General features: G+C 28.9%; 1 protein-coding gene across 1 annotated transcript; it reads left to right on the forward strand.

The window, feature by feature from the left end:
• Positions 1-23,536: 23,536 nt before the first annotated feature.
• On the forward strand, positions 23,537-24,858 carry LOC145957088 (tropinone reductase homolog). Its single transcript, XM_083073310.1, has 3 exons — positions 23,537-23,749; positions 23,852-24,059; positions 24,251-24,858. The coding sequence occupies exons 1-3, from the start codon at positions 23,661-23,663 to the stop codon at positions 24,506-24,508; spliced, it is 555 nt and encodes a 184-aa protein (XP_082929436.1). The 5' UTR covers positions 23,537-23,660; the 3' UTR covers positions 24,509-24,858.

Consider the following 24,858-nt stretch of genomic DNA (forward strand, 5'->3'; position numbering starts at 1 on the left):
TCACTACAAGAAAAATGCTGATTTCTGACGAAAATAGGTAAATTTCTGACGGATTTTTCTTTTTCTGACGAATTTCAATCCGTCGAAAAAAAAATCCATCGGAAATAATTTTTCCGACAGAAATTCCATCAGAGAATTCTGTCGAAAATTTTCGACAGAAAAATCTGTCGGATATATCTGTCAAAAATTTCCGACAGAAAAATCTGTCGGAAATTTCTGTCAAAATTTCTGACGGAAAAATCTGTCAGAGATTTGTGTCGAAATTTCCGACGGAAAAATCTGTCAGAAATTATAATCTTTTTTTAAATTTTAATAAATTTATTAATGTAACAACCCTCATATTTGGCCTCTCAAGGGTTCTATTTCACAACATTTCACTGTTTAGCGTGTTTTATCCTTACTTGTGCAATTTCTGGAAAACTTCCCAGAAGGTCACCCATCCCAGTACTACTCCAGGTCAAGCACGCTTAACTGTGAAGTTCTGATGAGTAAGCTACCGAAATGTATATGGATTTTAGTTAAATAATTTAAAATAATTAATGTTTCAATTATATTGTTAATTAGCAAATAATTTATTCCAAAACTAATTAATTTTTTATATTAATTATTAGTAAAATTTAATAACTTTTAATTTAACAATTAATTGGATCGATGAAATTCAACACACACCATGAGTTATTGAGCGGAATAACTTTACCAAGAGTTATTTTGTAAGTTATCTTAAATCAAACATATAAAATTCAAAAAAATTATTTATCAATGTTTTATTTTTTAATTATCAACCATTAATAAAATACTAACTTAAAATCTTATCTAATTATATCATAATATTTTCATATCAAATTTAAAATCAATTCTTACATTTTCAACAAATATAAATTTGTCTGAAATATTCTATCAATAATATAGCTTTTCCTACAAAAATTTTCTCATCGAAAATATAAATTTTTCGACAGATTTAATTTTCTTTTATAAGAAATCATCTTCAATTAATATAACATTTTGTATATATGATTTAAGAGTAAAAGATTTTCAATTTAACGGTTGAATTTACAAAATTCACATTTAATATAAAGTTATTAAGCGGTGTAACACTTAGTAAAATTTATACCATTGTAATTATAGCCCCCTCATATATATATATATATATATATATATATATATTAAATGTGACTTTTACAAAGTATTACACTGCTCAATAACTTTATATTAAATGTGAATTTTGTAAATCTAACTGTTAGATTGAAAGTTCATATCTCTTATAGATTATATATACAAAACTTTATATTAATCCAAGATGATTTGATACTTCATTTTTATAAAACAAAATTGATGTAATATATTCATTTCAAAATACACTAAAATATGAACACTTTGATTATCTTCCGGTTGTTGTTCAATTTTAACAAAATTTGATATACACGTATAAAGTGATATGAACTTTCAATTTAACAGATTTACAAAATTCAAATTTAATATAAAGTTATAGAGCGGCATAATACTTAGTAAAAGTTACACCGGTATAATTATAACCCCCTATATTATATATATATATATATATAGGGACAGATGCACGTTTGGAATAGTGGGGCACTTGCCCCCACTACTTTTTGACATATACATAATTTTTTATCTCAAAAAATAATATATTTTAAAAAAAATTATATTCTAATAAAATAAATATATAGATTCAGAAAAAATGTTTATTTATTTGATATCTGTCAAATTTTTGAAGGAAATTAATTCTCATGTGATAAAAAAAATTCTTAATAATGAATTAATTTTTAAAAAAGTTTAATTATAATATATATATATATATATATATATGTCTTAATATTCACATATATAATGTAATATATTAAAATAAATAATTTTTTGATAAAATAAAATTTGCAACATGCATGTTTATCTTTTGTGTTTTTTATTTATGGTATACGTTGATTGAAAAAATCAAAATAGTAAAATTGTATACATTGATTAAATTTTTTTATTTATTGTATATCCGTCGGAAATTTACATTTTTCTTGTAGTGGATGGCTCTGGGGAATCTAAATTTTCATGCAATGCTTGTATCTCTCAGTCAACCCAAGGTTTAAGAGAGCATGTAAGCTGTACTTATATCAAGTATTATGTGTAGCTTATTTATAAGTTTCTAATCGCATAGTGTGATAGTTTTTTGGGGGGAGTTGGTAATGTTAAGAATGATATTTCATTGATGGTATATTTCTAGATCTAGGAAAATCTCGGTGAAAGTGTAATAGGTACAAGGCATTTTATTTCTTGTCTTGCTAGGTTTTTGTCAGAGTAGTAGTCTCATTTTAGTTGCCACTTGCCAACAATTTCTGTCTTCAAGTAGAACATGGCAACGAGCATAATGAGTAACAACTCAACAAGGGATGTACTTACTCTATGATTCTGACTACAAACATTTTTAACTTGAATGAAATTTATTGTTCTATAGAAGTACTCGTGGTTTTTTAGGGCTTTTATTCTATATTGCTTATTTGGCAAGGCCTCTTTATTTATTTTATTATTATAGTTATAATACTTAAATTTTCGCATCAATATTTATTCTCTTGATGATCTCTGAACTTTATTAGGTGCAATTTCAAACAACAACCTTCGAAATTTGAAAATTTCATCCAAAACCTGCAAAATTAACTAGCTCAAACACATGCAATCCATCAAATGAACCAATTTTCAGCATACAACTCAAAAATCAACTCCTTTTCAACATGCAACCACCAAACACCTTAAAATCCCCATTTTTCCCATTTTCCCGAAAACCCCGAAAACATAATCTCCTCAAATCCGACCATCATTTTCCAAAAATCAAACAACATTTGAGTGTCTAAACTCACTTCCAAACAATTTGCACGAATCTAGCTTCCCTTACCTCGGAGAAGAAGAATCCGAGCTCCAGGGAAGAGGAGAGGAAGAAGGAGAGATACAGAGAAAGGAGAAGCCAATTCGGAGCACTCAACTAGTCTCTACTGTAACATCCCGAATTTTCTACTAGTATAATGGTTATTTATTATTTATTTTATATTTATAGAGATTATTTTCTTATAGTTATTTTAATGGGTTTTATAGAATGTTTTAAAGGTTTTAAATAATTATGGGTATTTTAATAATAAATATTTATGAAAATTATTTTGAAATATTTTGATTTTTAATAACCCAGAACGGGCTGTTCTCAAATTGGAACGGGCCGTTCCAGACTACAAAAATGGCCTAGAAAGACGAGGTTGAAACGGGTCGTTCCACACATGGCCATTGTGGGTTAATTTGTAAACCCAGAACAGACCGTTCTGGTCTGAGAACGGGTCGTTCTGGATATGAAATTTTAGCATGACGAATGAGTCCAAAACGGGCTGTTCCGGATTCGAAAAGGGTCGTTCTGGCTACTCTTGATGCCTATAAATAGAACGCTCCGGCACTCTCAAAAGCACATTTTTCACTTCTGGCCTCTTTTTTCTTCTACACTCTCTGAAGACCAAGGGAGAACCCAGAAGAGGGGACTAGCTAGATCTGGCTTTAGTTTCAGCTCCTGCTTATCGAGGTAAGGGGGAGTGAGAAACCTCTCTTTGGGTGTGGGAATATATGTTGGGTAGTGGGATTGACTCAATACTATGTTTATTGTATGCTCATGTATGAGGGATTTTTTTCAATTATATATGTTTCTTCTATTGCTCTTCTTATGTGTAAGTAATTGTATAATTTGAGATCTCTGTGGGTTCTTGAAAAAACCCTATGAGAAATAGAAAAAATATGAATGTTTTCTGTTTTGCTATCTGATTGCTCTATTGTATTCCTTGTTGAATGTAATGTGTAAATATGTGATTAATTTTGAGAATAAATATGTTTTGATATGATTTAGAGTGCTTTATGGGTTCCTGCGAGAAACCGTATGAGAAATAGGCAAAATATGAATATTTTCTGTTTTGATTTCTAATTGTTCTGTTATATTCCTTGTTTGATGAAATGTAAAAATATGTATTTAATTTTACAAATAGACGAGTTTTGATATAAATTAAAGTGCTCTGTGGAGGCTATGTGAATATGATGAGATAATGTGATAATGTGATATGATGATGTAATGTGAAATGTGATTGAGACATGAGATATGAAGATGTGGTAATGTAATATGATGATATGATAAGATGATGTGAAAAGTGATAATGAGACATGATGATGTGATATGATAATGAGACATGACAATGTTATGTGAGAATGCATAGAGTCTTGATTGACATGCATAATGTGCATAAATGTTTTTAAGGGTACGATATGGAATACACCGCCAGAGAAGACCCCCTAGTGTAAAAGCTTTAGGGATTAGTCCTTGGGGATAGCTCGGTTTGGAAGTCTAAGTCTCGCCCATTGTGTGCATGGGATGTATCTTGCGCGGCTTAGCTATCCCGACGAGACTCTGGTAGTATGTCCTTCTAGTGAGAGTGCGCAGAGGGTGTGACCCAACATGTACTCCTAGACTACTCTTCGTGTATTGCTAGCGGCAATATGTCATGTGATGTTTTACTGGTGCCACATGCATGATAATATATAGTATGTGTCCATACATGTGCATTTTTAATGTTATATGATAAGTTGATATTTTTATGTCTTGGATGAGTGAGATGTAATGTTGTTGTTAATATATCTATGTTATATCTGTCTTGTTGTGTTTGACTATCCGGTGTATATTTCTACACTATGAGCCAGAGTGAGATGTTTCTCACTCCCTTTTTTCTCTTGTGTTGTTTTCTCTAACTGTCATACAGGTTATTATCAGCATGAGGCTGAGGATGTTGATGATGAAGTTCAGGCTTCTACGTTAGGATTTGCTCTGATAGGATATGTGACATCGGGGCATAAATAGGATTAGATTGGGATGTTGTTTTTATTAAATTATTTTGGAAAACTCAGTTTCATTTCCTTGTAATTTCTCTACATGTTATTTGGATTAAGTTTATGAATGTGAACTCTTTACCCTTATGTTGTTGGAGATTTGATTGTCTTATGTTGAAGAATTGTATTTTATTTTATTTATTTTATATAATTACTATATATGTATGTTGGGGTAGAGGGTGTCACATCTACTTAGCACCTTTAGAGACCAAGGAAAAGGAAGAGAGTGAGAAGAGAACGGGAGTGAAGGAAGATAAGGGAAAAAGAAGTGTTGAGAGGGAGGGGGAAAACGGGTCTCATAGGTAGACCCCTCTACAAGTTGAAATGGTGGAATGATGATTGAGTACAAAATAAATATAAATCCCAAAATAAAAATTATTGAATGTATATTTTTAAAATATAAATATGAATTTTTTTGAATATAAATATTTTTTTTTGCTGACTCAAAATATCAATTAATTTCATCATCAAATTTATACAATCCAAAAATAGTTAAAAAAAACTTTTAAAAAATAAAATACAATCGGAGCTACAATATTTAAAAGAAGTTGCATAAATTTATTAAATTAATTACTTATTTAATAATAAATATTATTAAAACCACGGTAAATTTTTATTTGGGAAAGCACATTAATTTTAAAGTTTTGATAGAATTATTATAAAAATGAAGGTGTGAAATTGGGGTTAGGTAAACCAAATTCACAACATGAACAATATTTATGTGTATTTGAGCAGATAAATTGTTAAATTATGTGGTTAGGTAAATTAAATTTATTTTTGTGTATTTGTGTAATGTGACATCCTTACTACTCCAACACATATATTGTAATAATAAAAACTTACAAATAAATTTTTCAATTTCAGTAAAAGGGTTCACATGAGAATCTTCAAAAATATCCTTCAATAACCACAATAATAAAAATGAAACGCAAGAGTTTATAAATTTTTTTCAAAAATAACCTTTACAATTCCAAATCCAAATAAAAACATATGTTCTAAAAATCCTCTATCCCGATGTCACAATATCAGAGCATCCCCACAATTCAACTGTTGGCATACTAGATGCCACTCGAAGCAGGATCTCCCTCACCTAAAACATCCACAATTTGTACAGTGAGAAAAGAAAGCATCCATATGTAAAGCACATACACAACAATGTAATCTCATTACAATGAAATATTTACAAGCATTTCTACATATATAATAACTCTATCAATCATGCATCATTTTCACTTCAAAATTCACAATCACACCCATTTATCTCAAATCTTGCAATTAACATTATCATTTTCACATTCATAATTCACACAATCTTACAATTAACACTATGCCAAGGCCACGCCACAACTGACATAAGTGATACGGGCTAATTGCCTCACTCATCCCACACCATGCCAGGGTCACGCCCTCCCTGTAGCATCACTTACCCAGGGGCCGTGCCATCCCTAGTCATTGATGTGAGGAACCACAATCACATGACAATCCACACAATCTCTTGTAATTAACCCTATGCCAAGGCTGCCATATTCGACATAAGTGATACGTGTTAACTGTCTTACTCATCCCACACCATGCTAGGGTCACGCCCTCCCTGTAGCATCACTTACCTAGGGGCCGTGCCATCCCTAGTCATTGATGTGAGGAACCACAATCATAATCATATTCACATTCATATAACATCTCATCTCATAACTCAATTCCATACACACATCAAATAGATCCAAAATAATGGGTTTCATACATATCAATCAATTCACATTTTAAATCATCAATTTTTATCAAATAATATAACAATGATATTCATAAATTAATATAATAATCAATAGAATTAGCAATTTAATATAATTTCAGCATAAACGGTAAAACCCCTAATTGTTCCAAAACCTAGCTCACAGACACTTTTCTACAATTTCGTTCTCTCTCCCAGATCATCATTCTTACAAATTATTAGTGTACTAACCGTACTTCGCACCCGGGCTCCTAGCCCGGATTAGTGTTGCAAACAAATAACCCCGGGCACGCGGTGCATGACGTCAGCCCGACATTTGAGCGAATCATACCTGACTCAGAGGATCTCGTCCCAGACCAGATCCGCCCTTCAATTATATCATATCATATCACGATCGCAAGCACAAAGGCCCAAGACAACCCTAACTCACACAAAGGTATGTGCATTACATATATACGAGACTCATACTCATACAAACCCTAACTTTAGCATCGGAGTCTCTTTTGCAGGTACCTCCCCCATCTTGGAGCACCAATACACCCAGCGAAGGAGGCTCATCAATCTTACCCGGCGGATCAGCTCTGCAGCAGATTTTCGGTAAGAACAATTAGCATATTTATAATCCTCAACACATACAGAATCTAATGGTATAATTAATTCCTCAAACAGAAATAATCCAATTTTTCCAAAACCTAACCTACAGGCACTTTTCTATAATTTCATTCTCTCTCCTAGATCATCATTCTTACAAATTATTAGCATATTTATAATCCTCAACACATACAGAATCTAATGGTATAATTAATTCCTCAAACAGAAATAATCCAATTTTCCCAAAACCTAACCTACAGGCACTTTTCTATAATTTCGTTCTCTCTCCTAGAGCATCATTTTTACAAACAAATCATATATTTGTTGTCCTAAATATATACAGAATCATATGAGACCAATAATTCTCCAAACAGAAATAATTATAAAATTTCTCATAATCCTAAGGGTTTTTCCTCAACTCAATTCCCTCATGTAACTCTACATATAAATGATCCCTTTTTCCCCTGTACCTGGATATGTAGAAGCTGAATTTATACGAGATCTGGTTGGTCTCCCTCGCTGGGTTCCCCTCGGTCTGAAGCAGAAAATAGAGGGAAAAGAAGAGAGAGCAGAAGAAAAGAAATCAGAAAATGAGAGGTGTGCTTTTTCAGAGTGGCAGACAGCTCAATTTATAGGCCTCAGACTTCGCCAGAACGGCCCGTTCCAATTTCGGAACGGCCCGTTCTAGACCCCAAAATCGTGGGCAAAAATCACACCCAGAACGGCCCGTTCTGGTTGCATTTAATACTCACAACTGCCGTAGCCCGTTCCAAGCCCATTCCCACTTAAAGTATAAAGCAATTTTTAATAGTCCAGAACGGCCCGTTCCAACTTGAGAACGGGCCGTTCTGGCCTACGAATTAACATACAATCTGGTAGTCTGGAACGGCCCGTTCCAATTCCGGAACAGCCCGTTCCCAGCTACTAAATCACATACATTTTGGTAGTTTGGAACGGCCTGTTCCAATTCCGGAACAGCCCGTTCCAAGCTACTAAATCACCTCTATACCTTTATAAAATTTACCAAAATACCCTAAAAATAAAATAAAATTGAAAATACGAAAAATGGGATGTTACATGTAAAAAATTTACAAATTAAATGATAGTATAATATTTATATCGCTAAAATAAAAGTAAGTGTAATTCATATTAACATTAACTTAAATAGATAAAATTATGTGGAGTAAATTATACTAATATTTTGAAGTTTCATGAAATTGCACAAATACTTCCTACTTTTTTTTGTAACATCCCAATTTTCAAAATGGTAATTACTATTATTGTAATATTCCAAATTTTATTAAATAAAATAGGTTATTTTAATTTTAAATATTTATTGAGATTATTAGAAAGTTTATCATATTTTTATATGTATTTTTACTATTCATATATACGTATTTTTACTATTCATGTATACATATTTTTACTATTCACATATACGTATTTTACTATTCACGTATACGTATACGTGAATAGTAAATGGCTGCTAAGGGTGGCACGAGGGAAGCAAGGTTCAATTTTATAATTAATTTGAATATTTTAATGAATAGTGCATAGTAACTTATAATATTATTTTAATGAATAGTGCATAGTGCATAGTAACTTCAAAATTTCTATAAATAGGGGCATGTTTTGAAAATTCAGAATTCTAGAGAGAAGGAAATTCTGGAGAAATAGAGAGAGAAAGTAAGAGAGAGAGAAGGAGAAAGAAAAAGATGTTCTGCTCTAGTGCCTCGTTTAAGGAGAAAGAGGAAGAGATTTTGCCCAAGTTTTTAGAGAGATATTGCACTAGTTTCAACTCCTACTTATCTAGGTAAGGGGGAGGAGAACCTTATCTTTTTAAAATTCTATATACTATTATGTATAATTATTTATGCATTTATTTGATTATATTTATTTAGTGGGGTGCCCCTAACCTCACTATATTTATATATTTATTCAGTGAGGTGTTCCTAACCTCATCTAACTACTTAACTTTTAATTACTATATTTATATATTTATTCAATGAGGTGTTCTTAACCTCATCTAACTACTTAACTTTTAATTACTATGTTATTGTTATATTTATTCAGTGAGGTGTTCCTAACCTCATCTAACTACTTAACTTTTAATTACTGTTATTGTTATATTTATTCAGTGAGGTGTTCCTAACCTCATCTAACTACTTAACTTTTAATTACTATATTTATATATTTATTCAGTGAGGTGTTCTTAACCTCATCTAACTACTTAACTTTTAATTACTATATTATTGTTATATTTATTCAGTGAGGTGTTCCTAACCTCATCTAACTACTTAACTTTTAATTACTATGTTATTGTTATATTTATTCAGTGAGGTGTTCCTAACCTCATCTAACTACTTAACTTTTAATTACTATGTTATTGTTATATTTATTCAGTGAGGTGTTCCTAACCTCATCTAACTACTTAACTTTTAATTATTATGTTTATTTATTTACGTTATTATTTAGTGGGGTGTTTCTAACCTCATATATTTGTTTAACCTTTAATTACTATTACTTATTCTATGATTATTCTTAAATCTATTTTGAGTAATTTTTTTATGATTAATATAATTTGTTAAAATGTCTTTTACTCATTTTAAAGATAATTAATACTCTATGGCCATAGACGATAAAGTTTGAATTATTTGTAGCTGGAGGTTTAACCTTGGGGATTTAAATGAGTAAGAAATGGAGGTGGAATAATTTTTGGTTGGTGTTATAATGATGCTCATTTATCCTGACTAGTCACTACAAGTATAATTCAAATTTTATTGTATCAAGAAAATCTAATATTTAATCTGTATATATATATATATTTACATATATATATGTGTTAAAATTTTATTTATAAATAATTATGTTTATTCGTTCGAATTAATGTATTTATTGGATATTGTTCTTACTCCTTTCTTTTCTTTGTTTTTTTTTAAAATTAAATATATTATAAATAGATGGATCAACTTGAGATTCTAGATCATTTTGCTGTTATTGTTACTGCTGTCCTACATGGAAGGAAATTGGAATTTGGAGGCTATTTGATAGATTTGTTATAACTTTACTTGTCAATCATATTATTTTAATTGTAATTTTCTTTCCGTTATGAATATATATATATTGTATTAAAAGAGTAAGGAAAATGAATAATGTGTAAAATAATACGTTATTCTAAATATTTTAGAACGATATGTTATGTATTAAATTCACAAGATATTCTTTTCTTTACTTTTAAATTTTATTAAATAAATATATAGATATTGTTAATAATATAATTGCGAAAATATTATAATTTTATATTGTATAATTTGGGTATTAGAATTAGGCGTTACATTTAGTGGTATCAAAGCAGGCCGATCCAATCGGCCGTGAGTTATGAGTCTACCATGCTTGTTTGGTAGATTAATAATGTGATGAGATGATTGATGTGCTAATGTGATGATTAATTATGTTCTTATTTATTTATTTGTATGTATTGTATTCTCAGGATTTGTCTGATAGACATGATATAAATTGATGATGCTATTTTTGATTGATCTTTTCATAATTGCTTATATGTTTGATACTTTTTACTTACGTAAGAAGTAGTGATTGAGTAGTATCACTCGTATGGTGAGCTTATGTACCAATAGTACGGACAAAGCCTTGATAATCAACTAGAAATTATTGAGACCTTAGATTTGGATGATTTTTCAAGAGTTTACGGTTAATGGCATTTAGGAATCTATAGTAGTAAGCAATTGAATCAAAGGTGGTTGTATCTGAGAATTGGAGTTTTGATATTTTGATGAGAGATTGGAATGTTCCTTGAGTATTGGTGCGTGCATGTTAACTTTTATGGTTTAGGTAGTATGTGAATTTTATTCTCTAAGTCCTTTGTGAGCTGTTTTGGTCTAAGATTGTAATGGAAAGCTTGAATATGAGTTTAAGGTGGAAAGGAGTGAGTTTGGAATGGTTAAGGTATTTTGTGAAATGTTAGTACACTAATGCTATATGATATGGGGATTATTTTCGTCGAAATTTTGTTGTGTCAGTATGAGTATCATATTGACAGAATCAGATTTTGTGGTCATCATGAGAGTTGTGGCTTTTGATATTATCTTTCCAATAGAACTGTAATAAGATAAAACGGAGGTCTAAAACCTTAGTTATGACGGCTTTGGTGATCAAAAGTTTAGTTATAAGAACTGAATATACTTGAAATGATTTCTGAATTTTTAGTTAGGAAGGTGATCTTTTTGAAATCTTATGCCTTCATAAGAATTGTAGCTTATTCATTTACCTTTCGTTTGAGATAGGTTTGAGATCATTTGGATGAGTATAACTTTGTGTGTCAGGTAGATATATGCTATCATGATGTTTTTGAGATTTTAGGCATAACAAGGATAAAAATGGATTTGATGATGTTTTATGTAACATCCCAAAATTTTATTCAAATGAAAAGAGTTATTTATTATGTGAATAAGTATTTTATTCCCGTATTTTACTATTCATGTATATGTATTTTACTATTTATGTATACGTATTTTACTATTTATGTATACGTATTTATGAATAGTATTTTACTATTCATATAAATAGTAATTTTGAAAAAAACGTAAGCGCTTACGCAAAACTCAAATTATTTGGATGAATAGTATTTTACTATTCATGAATAGTAATTATATTATTATTTTAATGAATAGTATTTTACTATGCAATTGCACAGTGAAGGGGCGGCTGAAACGTCGGCTGCGGATTCTTTCCGTTTCAAAATTTTAATTAATTTGAATATAATAATGAATAGTGAATAGTGCATAGTAACTTATAATATTATTTTAATGAATAGTGCATAGTGCATAGTAACTTCAAAATTTCTATAAATAGGGACCTAAGGATTTTGAAAATTCATAACTAGAGAGAAGAAAAGTTTAGAGAGAAGGAATTCTAGAGAGATAGAAAGAGAAAATAAGAGAGAAGGTTCTGCCTAGGTTGTGAAAAGAGGAGGAGAATAGAGAAGGTTCTGCTCTAGTTCCGGTTCCGGTTTAAGGAGAAAGAGAGGAGATTCTGCCCAAATTCCTATTTATCCAGGTAAGGGGGGAGTGGGAAACCTTGCTTGGGGGTGTAGAAATAATTGTTAAATAGTCTGTTTGTTGGATTGGCTCCCGATCCCTTGTCTGTTGTTTGATTATTTGAATATATATTATTACTGTGTTTTGTTTGTACTACTTGATTTTCTTGTTTCGGTAATTAATAATTATAATTAATGGATAACTTCACTTTTACTATTCTAAAATATTCATTGAATGGAAGACTAAGTCTCCTATTAACTTATAAATTTAGACTTTATTATCTAAATGGAAGGCCGAGCCTCCTTATTTTCATTAAGCTTCCTATTTTACTTAAGGATATAATTATACCAGGAAATATAAATTATATGATCCCTAAAGACCTTTGAACTATTGGACCCTTGACTTAATGACCTTGGACTATTGAACTGTTGGACTGTTGGACAATGGACTATTGGACTATTGAACCTTTGGACTATGGGACTATTGAATTATTGGACCTTTGGACTATTGGATTAATAAAATATAATATAAGTATTAATTATGCTTATGATATGGTATATTATAGGAAATTCTGTAATATGTGAAATGTTAAGTTTATGATTGTATGACATGCATCATATGCATATATACTCCAGGTGTGCCGCTGAGGCCGCATACCCACGACTAACAAGGTGTGCCTTTGGGTCACCAATGATGTAACCAGGTGTTCCTTTGGGTCACCCACGATATGCTAACTAGGTGTGCCTTAGGGTCACCAATGATGATATGTGAACTTCCGTATGGCGCCACATGCATATATTTATAAGTTGAGTCTATGACATCATTGCATGATAAATAATTATTATATATGATAATGATTGTGTGTGTGTGCTATTTAACTTTTATTTCTTCATCTACAACTGAGTGAGATGTTTCTCACTCCCTTGTTATTTTTTTTGTATATGTTTAAATTTATGTTGCAGGTAATCATCATCATGAGGATGTTGGTGATGAGGCCTAAAGGCTTCTTGGGGCATGCTCTGATAGGAATTTGGACAGAATCTCCTCTCTTTCTCCTTAAACCGGAACCGGAACTAGAGCAGAACCTTCTCTATTCTCCTCCTCTATTCACAACCTAGGCAGAACCTTCTCTCTTATTTTCTCTTTCTATCTCTCTAGAATTCCTTCTCTCTAAACTTTTCTTCTCTCTAGTTATGAATTTTCAAAATCCTTAGGTCCCTATTTATAGAAATTTTGAAGTTACTATGCACTATTCATTAAAATAATATTATAAGTTACTATGCACTATTCACTATTCATTATTATATTCAAATTAATTAAAATTTTGAAACGGAAAGAATACGCAGCCCACGTTTCAGCCGCCCCTTCACTGTGCAATTGCATAGTAAAATACTATTCATTAAAATAATAATATAATTACTATTCATGAATAGTAAAATACTATTCATCCAAATAATTTGAGTTTTGCGTAAGCGCTTACGTTTTTTTCAAAATTACTATTCATATGAATAGTAAAATACTATTCATAAATACGTATACATAAATAGTAAAATACGTATATATAAATAGTAAAATACATATACATGAATAGTAAAATACGGGAATAAAATACTTATTCACATAATAAATAACTCTTTTCATTTGAATAAAATTTTGGGATGTTACATTTCTCCCCTCCTTTTAGAAATTTCGTCCTCGAAATTTACCTGAAAATAGGAATGGATATGCTTCACGCATCTTGCTTTCTAATTCCCAAGTAGCACTTTCTTCAAAATTTCCTCCCCAAACGACCTTAACCAAAGGAATTTCCTTTCCTCTAAGAATTGATGATACGAGGGTAAAACAACTAAGAGGAAAGGAAATTCCTTTGGTTAAGGTCGTTTGGGGAGGAAATTTTGAAGAAAGTGCTACTTGGGAATTAGAAAGCAAGATGCGTGAAGCATATCCATTCCTATTTTCAGGTAAATTTCGAGGACGAAATTTCTAAAAGGAGGGGAGAAATGTAACATCCCAAAATTTTATTCAAATGAAAAGAGTTATTTATTATGTGAATAAGTATTTTATTCCCGTATTTTACTATTCATGTATATGTATTTTACTATTTATGTATACGTATTTTACTATTTATGTATACGTATTTATGAATAGTATTTTACTATTCATATGAATAGTAATTTTGAAAAAACGTAAGCGCTTACGCAAAACTCAAATTATTTGAATGAATAGTATTTTACTATTCATGAATAGTAATTATATTATTATTTTAATGAATAGTATTTTACTATGCAATTACACAGTGAAGGGGCGGCTGAAACGTGGGCTGCGGATTCTTTCCGTTTCAAAATTTTAATTAATTTGAATATAATAATGAATAGTGAATAGTGCATAGTAACTTATAATATTATTTTAATGAATAGTGCATAGTGCATAGTAACTTCAAAATTTCTATAAATAGGGACCTAAGGATTTTGAAAATTCATAACTAGAGAGAAGAAAAGTTTAGAGAGAAGGAATTCTAGAGAGATAGAAAGAGAAAATAAGAGAGAAGGTTCTGCCTAGGTTGTGAAAAGAGGAGGAGAATAGAGAAGGTTCTGCTCTAGTTCCGGTTCCGGTTTAAGGAGAAAGAGAGGAGATTCTGCCCAAATTCCTATTTATCCAGGTAAGGGGGGAGTGGGAAACCTTGCTTGGGGGTGTAGAAATAATTGTTAAATAGTCTGTTTGTTGGATTGGCTCCCGATCCCTTGTCTGTTGTTTGATTATTTGAATATATATTATTACTGTGTTTTGTTTGTACTACTTGATTTTCTTGTTTCGGTAATTAATAATTATAATTAATGGATAACTTCACTTTTACTATTCTAAAATATTCATTGAATGGAAGACTAAGTCTCCTATTAACTTATAAATTTAGACTTTATTATCTAAATGGAAGGCCGAGCCTCCTTATTTTCATTAAGCTTCCTATTTTACTTAAGGATATAATTATACCAGGAAATATAAATTATATGATCCCTAAAGACCTTTGAACTATTGGACCCTTGACTTAATGACCTTGGACTATTGAACTGTTGGACTGTTGGACAATGGACTATTGGACTATTGAACCTTTGGACTATGGGACTATTGAATTATTGGACCTTTGGACTATTGGATTAATAAAATATAATATAAGTATGAATTATGCTTATGATATGGTATATTATAGGAAATTCTGTAATATGTGAAATGTTAAGTTTATGATTGTATGACATGCATCATATGCATATATACTCCAGGTGTGCCGCTGAGGCCGCATACCCACGACTAACAAGGTGTGCCTTTGGGTCACCAATGATGTAACCAGGTGTTCCTTTGGGTCACCCACGATATGCTAACTAGGTGTGCCTTAGGGTCACCAATGATGATATGTGAACTTCCGTATGGCGCCACATGCATATATTTATAAGTTGAGTCTATGACATCATTGCATGATAAATAATTATTATATATGATAATGATTGTGTGTGTGTGCTATTTAACTTTTATTTCTTCATCTACAACTGAGTGAGATGTTTCTCACTCCCTTGTTATTTTTTTTGTATATGTTTAAATTTATGTTGCAGGTAATCATCATCATGAGGATGTTGGTGATGAGGCCTAAAGGCTTCTTGGGGCATGCTCTGATAGGATGTGACATCGGGTTTAGCTAGGATTTCTCTTATGTCTTTATTGTTCTAAAAATATTTTCTTTTCTTGTGTAATTTAATAAATTATAAATTGATTCCTAACTAGGAGGCACTGCCACCTTTACTGGGATTAATTTATAATCTTTGTTTTATAATAACTTCTTGAGTTTAATATTTATGTGTATGAATTATGAATGTGCATCTTCTACCTTATGATACTTATTGTTTTATATCATTCTATGAAAATCTTTTATAAATATAGTTTATGTTTATTAATGATGTTGGGGTAGAGGGTGTCACATATTAAGGTCTGGTCACTGAAAGGTTGATTCAAATGATATGATTGGTTCATGGCGATAAATTCATACATATTTAGGGATGATATAGGTGAAGGAGGTATTCTAATATGAATTGATATGCAAGTATGTGACCTTATGGATCAATTAGTGGATATTTGTGTGTTAATGAGAGGTTTTGACCTTAGGATGTGATACCATCATATTAAGAGTTAAGTGTGAAGATATATCTAAGATAAACTTAGCTAGATTATGATTGTATGAGGTGAGTGTTCTAGGCTATGTAATTTCTTGCGAAGGTATAACATAGAGCTATCTAAGGTAGAAGTTGTGCTTAAGTGAGAGTTACCTAATTCAATTAGTAAAATTAAGAGTTTTCTTAGGATAATTTATAGGAGATTTATTAAGTAAATGTCTAAGGTAGCAGTTAGAAGTTTAGGCTACTCTCATTTCACTCGCCTCTACTACAGGAATCGCTTTTGCTTTCTTTTCCTCTAGCTAATAAGACGTTTCAGTTCACTAAGTTGTCGTTTGCCTACCCATGAATTCAACAGTAGTTTGAAAGGCTAACCCATATCAGGAATTTCTGGACCTATGTTTATTTTAAGTACCCAAAACATTTTATCGCCTACTTCTGACTGGATTGACTAAGAAATAGTTGCCTTTGTGTGGGATAACAAAGGAGAAGGTAGTTTTCAAACTCTTAAGGAAAGATTGGTTAATACTACTAGATTTTAGCAAGACTTTTGTGGTATATAGTTATGCTTCTAAAGATAGGATCAGGAAGAGTATTGTGGCAAGAAGAAAGGTAGAAGCTTATGATTCTAGGCAACTGAAAATTCATGAGAGGAATTACTTTACCCATAACTTTGAGTTAGCAGTTTTAATATGAATACTAAGATTTGAAAACACTACGTATATGATTCTAAGCTTGAGGTATTTAGCGATCATAATAGCTTTAAATATCTATTAACCAAAAGAAATAGTTAGAATTCGTTGAGAAATAAGATTTTGATCTTATTGATTATTCGGCCAAGCCATTATGGCAACCGATGTTTTGAGTAGTAAACCTTTATATTTATCTTCCTTTATGATTAGAGAAATGGATTTTTTTTAGATTACTCCTAGTAGTGTGAAACTAGGTATGACTTGAGTAACAAGTGAATTCTTGAAAGAAATTGGAAAAGCATAATTAGTTGATTCATTTGGTGATAAGATATGAGGCTATAAGATAAAGTGATGAATAAGAGTTTAACTTGGGTGTAAATGGAGTGGTGAAATTAGAGATCTGATATGTACATGTAGTGAACTTACACTTAGGTGGTTAATCTTTAGAAATAATCTTAATATTGTGACAGACGCCTTAATTATGTTGATCTTTGATATATCACTTTTGATGATTTAAGGGTTGGATTTGATTGAAGAATTTAAGACTTATGATTGGTGTTTGAGATTATCCTTAGGAGCATTGAATTGATTATATTTAAAGTGACTAGTAAATTAATGGATGAGATTAGAGAAGCCTAGGAGTCAGATCCTTTCTTAGGGAATCAAATAGAGAAGATTGGTAGTAGTACGTATAATCATTTCTGAGTAGAATCAATATTGTTTTAAGGAGCAAATTTGAATGCTAAGTAAACTTGAAAGGACATAAGAATACTCTTCACATTTATTTAGGAGTTACTAAAATGTATCAGAGTGGCGCAGCAGAAGCGTGATGGTCTAAGATGAGAATAGAAGTAGAGAAGTTGAATTAAGGTATGGAGAGTGAGTTTAAATTTGGAGTGGATGGAATTTTAAGATTTAAGGATAGGTTGTACATTCATAGTGTGCTAGAGTTTAATAAAGCAATCCTAGAAGAAGGACATAAGAGTATTCTTAGTATCCATCCAGAAATCACTAAGATGTACCAAAATCTTAAAAAGATATTTTGGTGGCCTTAAGTGTAGAGAGGAATAGAGGATGGTGTGTACTCATATTTAGTATAGTATAAGTCTGAGACAAAACATCAGAAGCCTTTAGGACTTTTGTAGCCTTTAGATGTTCCTATTTGGAAATGAGATAATGTGTCTAGACCTTGTTGTGGGTTTTCCTAGGAAGTTTAGAAAGAATCTTGAACAAGTCATAGTCAAACCTCTTCGTTGCGGAAATTCGAGGACGAATTTCTTAAAAGGGGGGAAGTATTGTAACATCCCAATTTTCAAAATGGTAATTACTATTATTGTAATATTCCAAATTTTATTAAATAAAATAGGTTATTTTAATTTTAAATATTTATTGAGATTATTAGAAAGTTTATCATATTTTTATACGTATTTTTACTATTCATATATATGTATTTTTACTATTCATGTATACATATTTTTACTATTCACATATACGTATTTTACTATTCACGTATACGTATACGTGAATAGTAAATGGCTGCTAAGGGTGGCACTTCAATTTTATAATTAATTTGAATATTTTAATGAATAGTGCATAGTAACTTATAATACTATTTTAATGAATAGTGCATAGTGCATAGTAACTTCAAAATTTCTATAAATAGGGGCATGTTTTGAAAATTCAGAATTCTAGAGAGAAGGAAATTCTGGAGAAATAGAGAGAGAAAGTAAGAGAGAGAGAAGGAGAAAGAAAAAGAGGTTCTGCTCTAGTGCCTCGTTTAAGGAGAAAGAGGAAGAGATTCTGCCCAAGTTTTTAGAGAGATATTGCACTAGTTTCAACTCCTACTTATCTAGGTAAGGGGGAGGAGAACCTTATCTTTTTAAAATTCTATATACTATTATGTATAATTATTTATGCATTTATTTGATTATATTTATTTAGTGGGGTGCCCCTAACCTCACTATATTTATATATTTATTCAGTGAGGTGTTCCTAACCTCATCTAACTACTTAACTTTTAATTACTATATTTATATATTTATTCAGTGAGGTGTTCTTAACCTCATCTAACTACTTAACTTTTAATTACTATGTTATTGTTATATTTATTCAGTGAGGTGTTCCTAACCTCATCTAACTACTTAACTTTTAATTACTGTTATTGTTATATTTATTCAGTGAGGTGTTCCTAACCTCATCTAACTACTTAACTTTTAATTACTATATTTATATATTTATTCAGTGAGGTGTTCTTAACCTCATCTAACTACTTAACTTTTAATTACTATATTATTGTTATATTTATTCAGTGAGGTGTTCCTAACCTCATCTAACTACTTAACTTTTAATTACTATGTTATTGTTATATTTATTCAGTGAGGTGTTCCTAACCTCATCTAACTACTTAACTTTTAATTACTATGTTATTGTTATATTTATTCAGTGAGGTGTTCCTAACCTCATCTAACTACTTAACTTTTAATTATTATGTTTATTTATTTACGTTATTATTTAGTGGGGTGTTTCTAACCTCATATATTTGTTTAACCTTTAATTACTATTACTTATTCTATGATTATTCTTAAATCTATTTTGAGTAATTTTTTTATGATTAATATAATTTGTTAAAATGTCTTTTACTCATTTTAAAGATAATTAATACTCTATGGCCATAGACGATAAAGTTTGAATTATTTGTAGCTGGAGGTTTAACCTTGGGGATTTAAATGAGTAAGAAATGGAGGTGGAATAATTTTTGGTTGGTGTTATAATGATGCTCATTTATCCTGACTAGTCACTACAAGTATAATTCAAATTTTATTGTATCAAGAAAATCTAATATTTAATCTGTATATATATATATATTTACATATATATATATGTTAAAATTTTATTTATAAATAATTATGTTTATTCGTTCGAATTATTGTATTTATTGGATATTGTTCTTACTCCTTTCTTTTCTTTGTTTTTTTTTTTAAAATTAAATATATTATAAATAGATGGATCAACTTGAGATTCTAGATCATTTTGCTGTTATTGTTACTGCTGTCCTACATGGAAGGAAATTGGAATTTGGAGGCTATTTGATGGATCTGTTATAACTTTACTTGTCAATCATATTATTTTAATTGTAATTTTCTTTCCGTTATGAATATATATATATTGTATTAAAAGAGTAAGGAAAATGAATAATGTGTAAAATAATACGTTATTCTAAATATTTTAGAACGATATGTTATGTATTAAATTCACAAGATATTCTTTTCTTTACTTTTAAATTTTATTAAATAAATATATAGATATTGTTAATAATATAATTGCGAAAATATTATAATTTTATATTGTATAATTTGGGTATTAGAATTAGGCGTTACATTTTTTACCCTTACAATAAACTTCCTTAATTTATTGTTTGAAAAATATACTAACACTCATTATATATTACTTTAATTACCATTAATTATTTGAAAAACATTACATTATGACCATCTATAATGGAAACTACTTTAAGCTTTAAAAAATAAGGAGTGTTAATACAATTTTGTAAAATTTTATGAAGTATAAGCGTAATTAACTCAATCGTATATTTTAACATATAAATATAATATTCATATATCTAAAATAGTAAAATAAATATTCAAAATACTAAAATAAATATAACTTACTTTAAATTTTATCATTGAAATAATAAAATAAATATTTAAAAATTGAATAAAACTTTCTATTTAAAATTTAAAAATTACAATATAATTTAAATTTTAATTCTTTTAAAAATAGTCATTAAGAATTCGATTATGGAGAACCGACTAAATTGTATATAGAAAATACACAACAAAAAGTCTAAATGTGGATTCGAATTTTTCACAGCGAATTCACAAAATAGTAAGCTTATGTTGGATAAAAAGGAAATAAATAAAGGGAGAAGAAGAGAAAAGAAAGAAATGTATGAAAATAGATAAGAAATAGAATAGAATAAATATGTTTGATAAAGAAGAAATAGAGTATAAATTTAATATTTTATAAATATTTTTATTTAAAATAATAAGTAAAAACTACTATTAGTATTATTATATTTATTTATTTTATGATTATTGAAATTATGATTTTTATAAATAATTTTATTATTACATTTTGGAAATCAATATTTTTAAAATAAATAAATATATATAAATTTTCACTTAAAAATATCAAATAAATTTTTTTTATTATTATTATTATAAAAATTACATTATATATATATATATATAGAGAGAGAGAGAGAGGGAGAGGGAGAGGAAGAGAGAGTGAGTGAGGAGGATTTAAAATTTAAATAACACCGATGTAATTTTTATTGAGTATTACATTGCTCAATAACTTTATATTAAATGTGAACTTTGTAAATATAACTATTAAATTATAATTTCATATTAATTTATATGTTTATATCAAATGTATCTATTTCGTCAATTTTATTTTGTAAGAATGAAGTATAAAATCATCTTGGATTAATATAAAATCTTGTATATATGATCTAAGAGTAAATAAATTTTAATCTAATGGTTAGATTTACAAAATTCACATTTAATATAAAGTTATTGAACAATATAATACTTAGTAAAAGTTATTGAGCAATGTAATATTTTTTCTTATTTCACTTATATATTTTATCTTATCTCTTCATGCTTTTTATTATTGAATATTCAACAGTATTTTAAAAATTATTAAATATTATTTAATATTAAATTTTTAAATTATTAAATATTTAAAAATTAATTAATATTTATTTTTATAAAATTTAATTTAAAAATATCAATATATAAATATTTTTAAAATCAATTTATCATGATAAAATTAAATTATTATATTCAATCTAATAATTTAAAATTAAAAAAAATTAATTTATTTAAATAAAATATTTATTAAAAAAAATCAAAATCAAAATAATTTAAATTTTAAAAATTTAGAATTTCTTAAATTTGTAAATTTTGTGGTCCACAAACACCATATAATTATTGAACAAGAGAAGCCTCACTGCAACCATAGTACAGCCCTTTAATTATGGCAGTATACTCAGGCAAGTAGCCAGCCACTGAATGACTGTAGAACATGTTCAGATTCTCTACATTTTTCAAGGAACTGCCTAACATCTTTGACATATATTTTACTTTTTTAATGAACACAATCTATGACATGGCTTAAAACAGAAAATCAAGAGTACACGTTTTTCACCATATATTTTATAACAATTGAATAAAAGACTTAATTAGAAACGATATTAATCAGCACAAGTGAAAATAGTACGTTCTTTTCACTAATTTATTTAGAGTTTAAGTACGTTCTGTTGACTAATTTATTTAGAGTAATTTTTTTTTTATAAAATTGACATTGTTGAAAAGAAAATCTTATTTTATATATGTTTATAATTTTTTTATATAAACTGTTACTATTTTTTTTTCTTTATTTATAGACATGACTTACTTAAGGAATATTTAATAATGGAGAATTTTTTTAATATTAGGAAGCATGATTTTTAAAAATTACAAATGTCAAAAATCATGATTTCTAAAAATAGTTAAAAATATGCTCGATTACCATAAAAATTTCAAAAAATATTTATACTAATTTTCAAAAATTAAAAACTTTCATATTTAGTTACAATAGTATATTCTTAAGTTTATAAATTTTTTTATAAAAATATCATTTATTAAAATAAATTTATTATATATATTTATTCACTCATTATTAAAATTATTTAAATTTATTAAATTTATTTAAATAAAAAATAAAAAATAAAAAAATAAATAAAATTATACAAATAATTAATTTGCAATTGCAAAACATAACTTTTGTTAACTAAACATTAATCATCACTTTTGACATAAATATTTTGTACCATATTATACTATAAAAAAAAGCTTAATTAGACATTTATTTAATTTAACGTATAAAGAAAAATATAAATTCATGGCGAGATCAATTAAGAACTGTGCTAAGTCTAGATAATTTTAACAATAGCTATATTCTATCATACAACTTTTTTTAACACACTTTTTTATATGTTTTTTTTTTTTGATAAATTTTGGGGCCAGCTATTCCACCCTTTGAGGTGCTTCCAACCTAGCGAAGAGATTAGTCACTGTTATCGACAGTGGATACTCTATGGACGAACCTTAAAAAGAAACTCTTATACAAAGAAATGAAGAATACTAGTAATATCTTTTTTAACAATTGATTATTGATTAAAATATTATTAAAAATTACAAATTTTTGATAAATTTTATTAAAATATTTTATGATGAAATATTCGACTCAACAAAATTTATAATTTATAATAAATTATAGATAGATAAAAAAGAGAAATTATTAGATAATCTTAAATATTATAATTCCTTATGAATCAGCATATATATTAGAAAGAATTTGGTTCCCATTTCTTGGAAGTGTATAACTACTTGGCTATTTGGGGTTGTCTTTCTTTATAAAGACTTGTATTGCCATTCCTTTTAAGGAGCTCATTGATTACCAACATATATTACAACAAAAAATAATGGCCGAAACAAAGTTGAGCATGAAGGATAAAAGATGGTCACTCCATGGGATGACGGCTCTAGTGACAGGAGGCACTCGAGGCATTGGGTTGGTTTCTCTTAATTCTTCTTACATTAATATTATTTCTAATTAAAGGTTCGTACCTTAATTTGTTTTCACTCACTTCATTGATTCCTCATTTTGAATTAGGCATGCCATTGTTGAAGAATTAGCAGAGTTTGGAGCAACTGTTCATATTTGTGCCCGTAATCAAGATGATATTAATAAGTGTTTGAAAGAGTGGAAAAACAAGGGACTTAATGTGACGGGTTCAGAATGTGATTTACAATGTTCTGACCAACGTAAAAAATTAATGGAAGATGTTTGCTCCATCTTTCATGGAAAGCTCAATATTCTAGTAACATTCTATCATTTTTTTTTTCTTCTCATAACACGTTCCATGTGTCCATTTATCTCTCTATATATATTTATTGTTACTCATAGTTAATACTAGCTAGCTATTTTTAATAACCTTCATATGTGATTCTTCATTTTCTGATTCGATTTTTTAGATCTTTATACTTGAATTGATTAGGGGTTCTGTTATAGGTGAACAATGCAGCAACAAATATAACAAAGGAAATAGTTGATTACAGTGCAGAAGATGTATCAACCATAATGGGAACCAATTTTGAGTCTGTTTATCATTTGAGTCAACTTGCACACCCACTTCTTAAAGAATCTGGCTACGGAAGCATAGTATTTATTTCCTCCATTGCAGGGTTAAGAGCTGTTCCAGTTTTTTCTGTTTATGCAGCGTCTAAAAGTATATATGTATATATGTTTCATTTTATTCATTTCCAATAATTGTGATTTCTGACGTGAATCTAGCCTGGTTCATTTGAGATAATAAATCTGAATACATATTATTTAATTTACTAGGAGCCATGAATCAATTTTCTACTAAGAATTTTACTTTGTTCGTTTAAAAATTGAGACGTTTAATTTGAGATGATGAATTTTAAACTAAAAATATAAAAAAAATTATCATGTCATTTAGTTCGTCATTTACATAATTATTTAGTAAATAATTGTGTATTTATTTTAATTTTGTCCATGACTAATTATAATTATTTTAATTTTATATTTTACAAATATTTTAATCTTTCTTAACTCTAATTATTCCTTTTTCTCTTTCAACAAACTTCTTGTTAATT

The sequence above is a fragment of the Cajanus cajan genome, chromosome 4, assembly GCF_000230855.2.
Source record: "Cajanus cajan strain Asha chromosome 4, NIPB_CcT2T_4, whole genome shotgun sequence".
In the NCBI taxonomy this organism is placed as follows: Eukaryota; Viridiplantae; Streptophyta; class Magnoliopsida; order Fabales; family Fabaceae; genus Cajanus; species Cajanus cajan.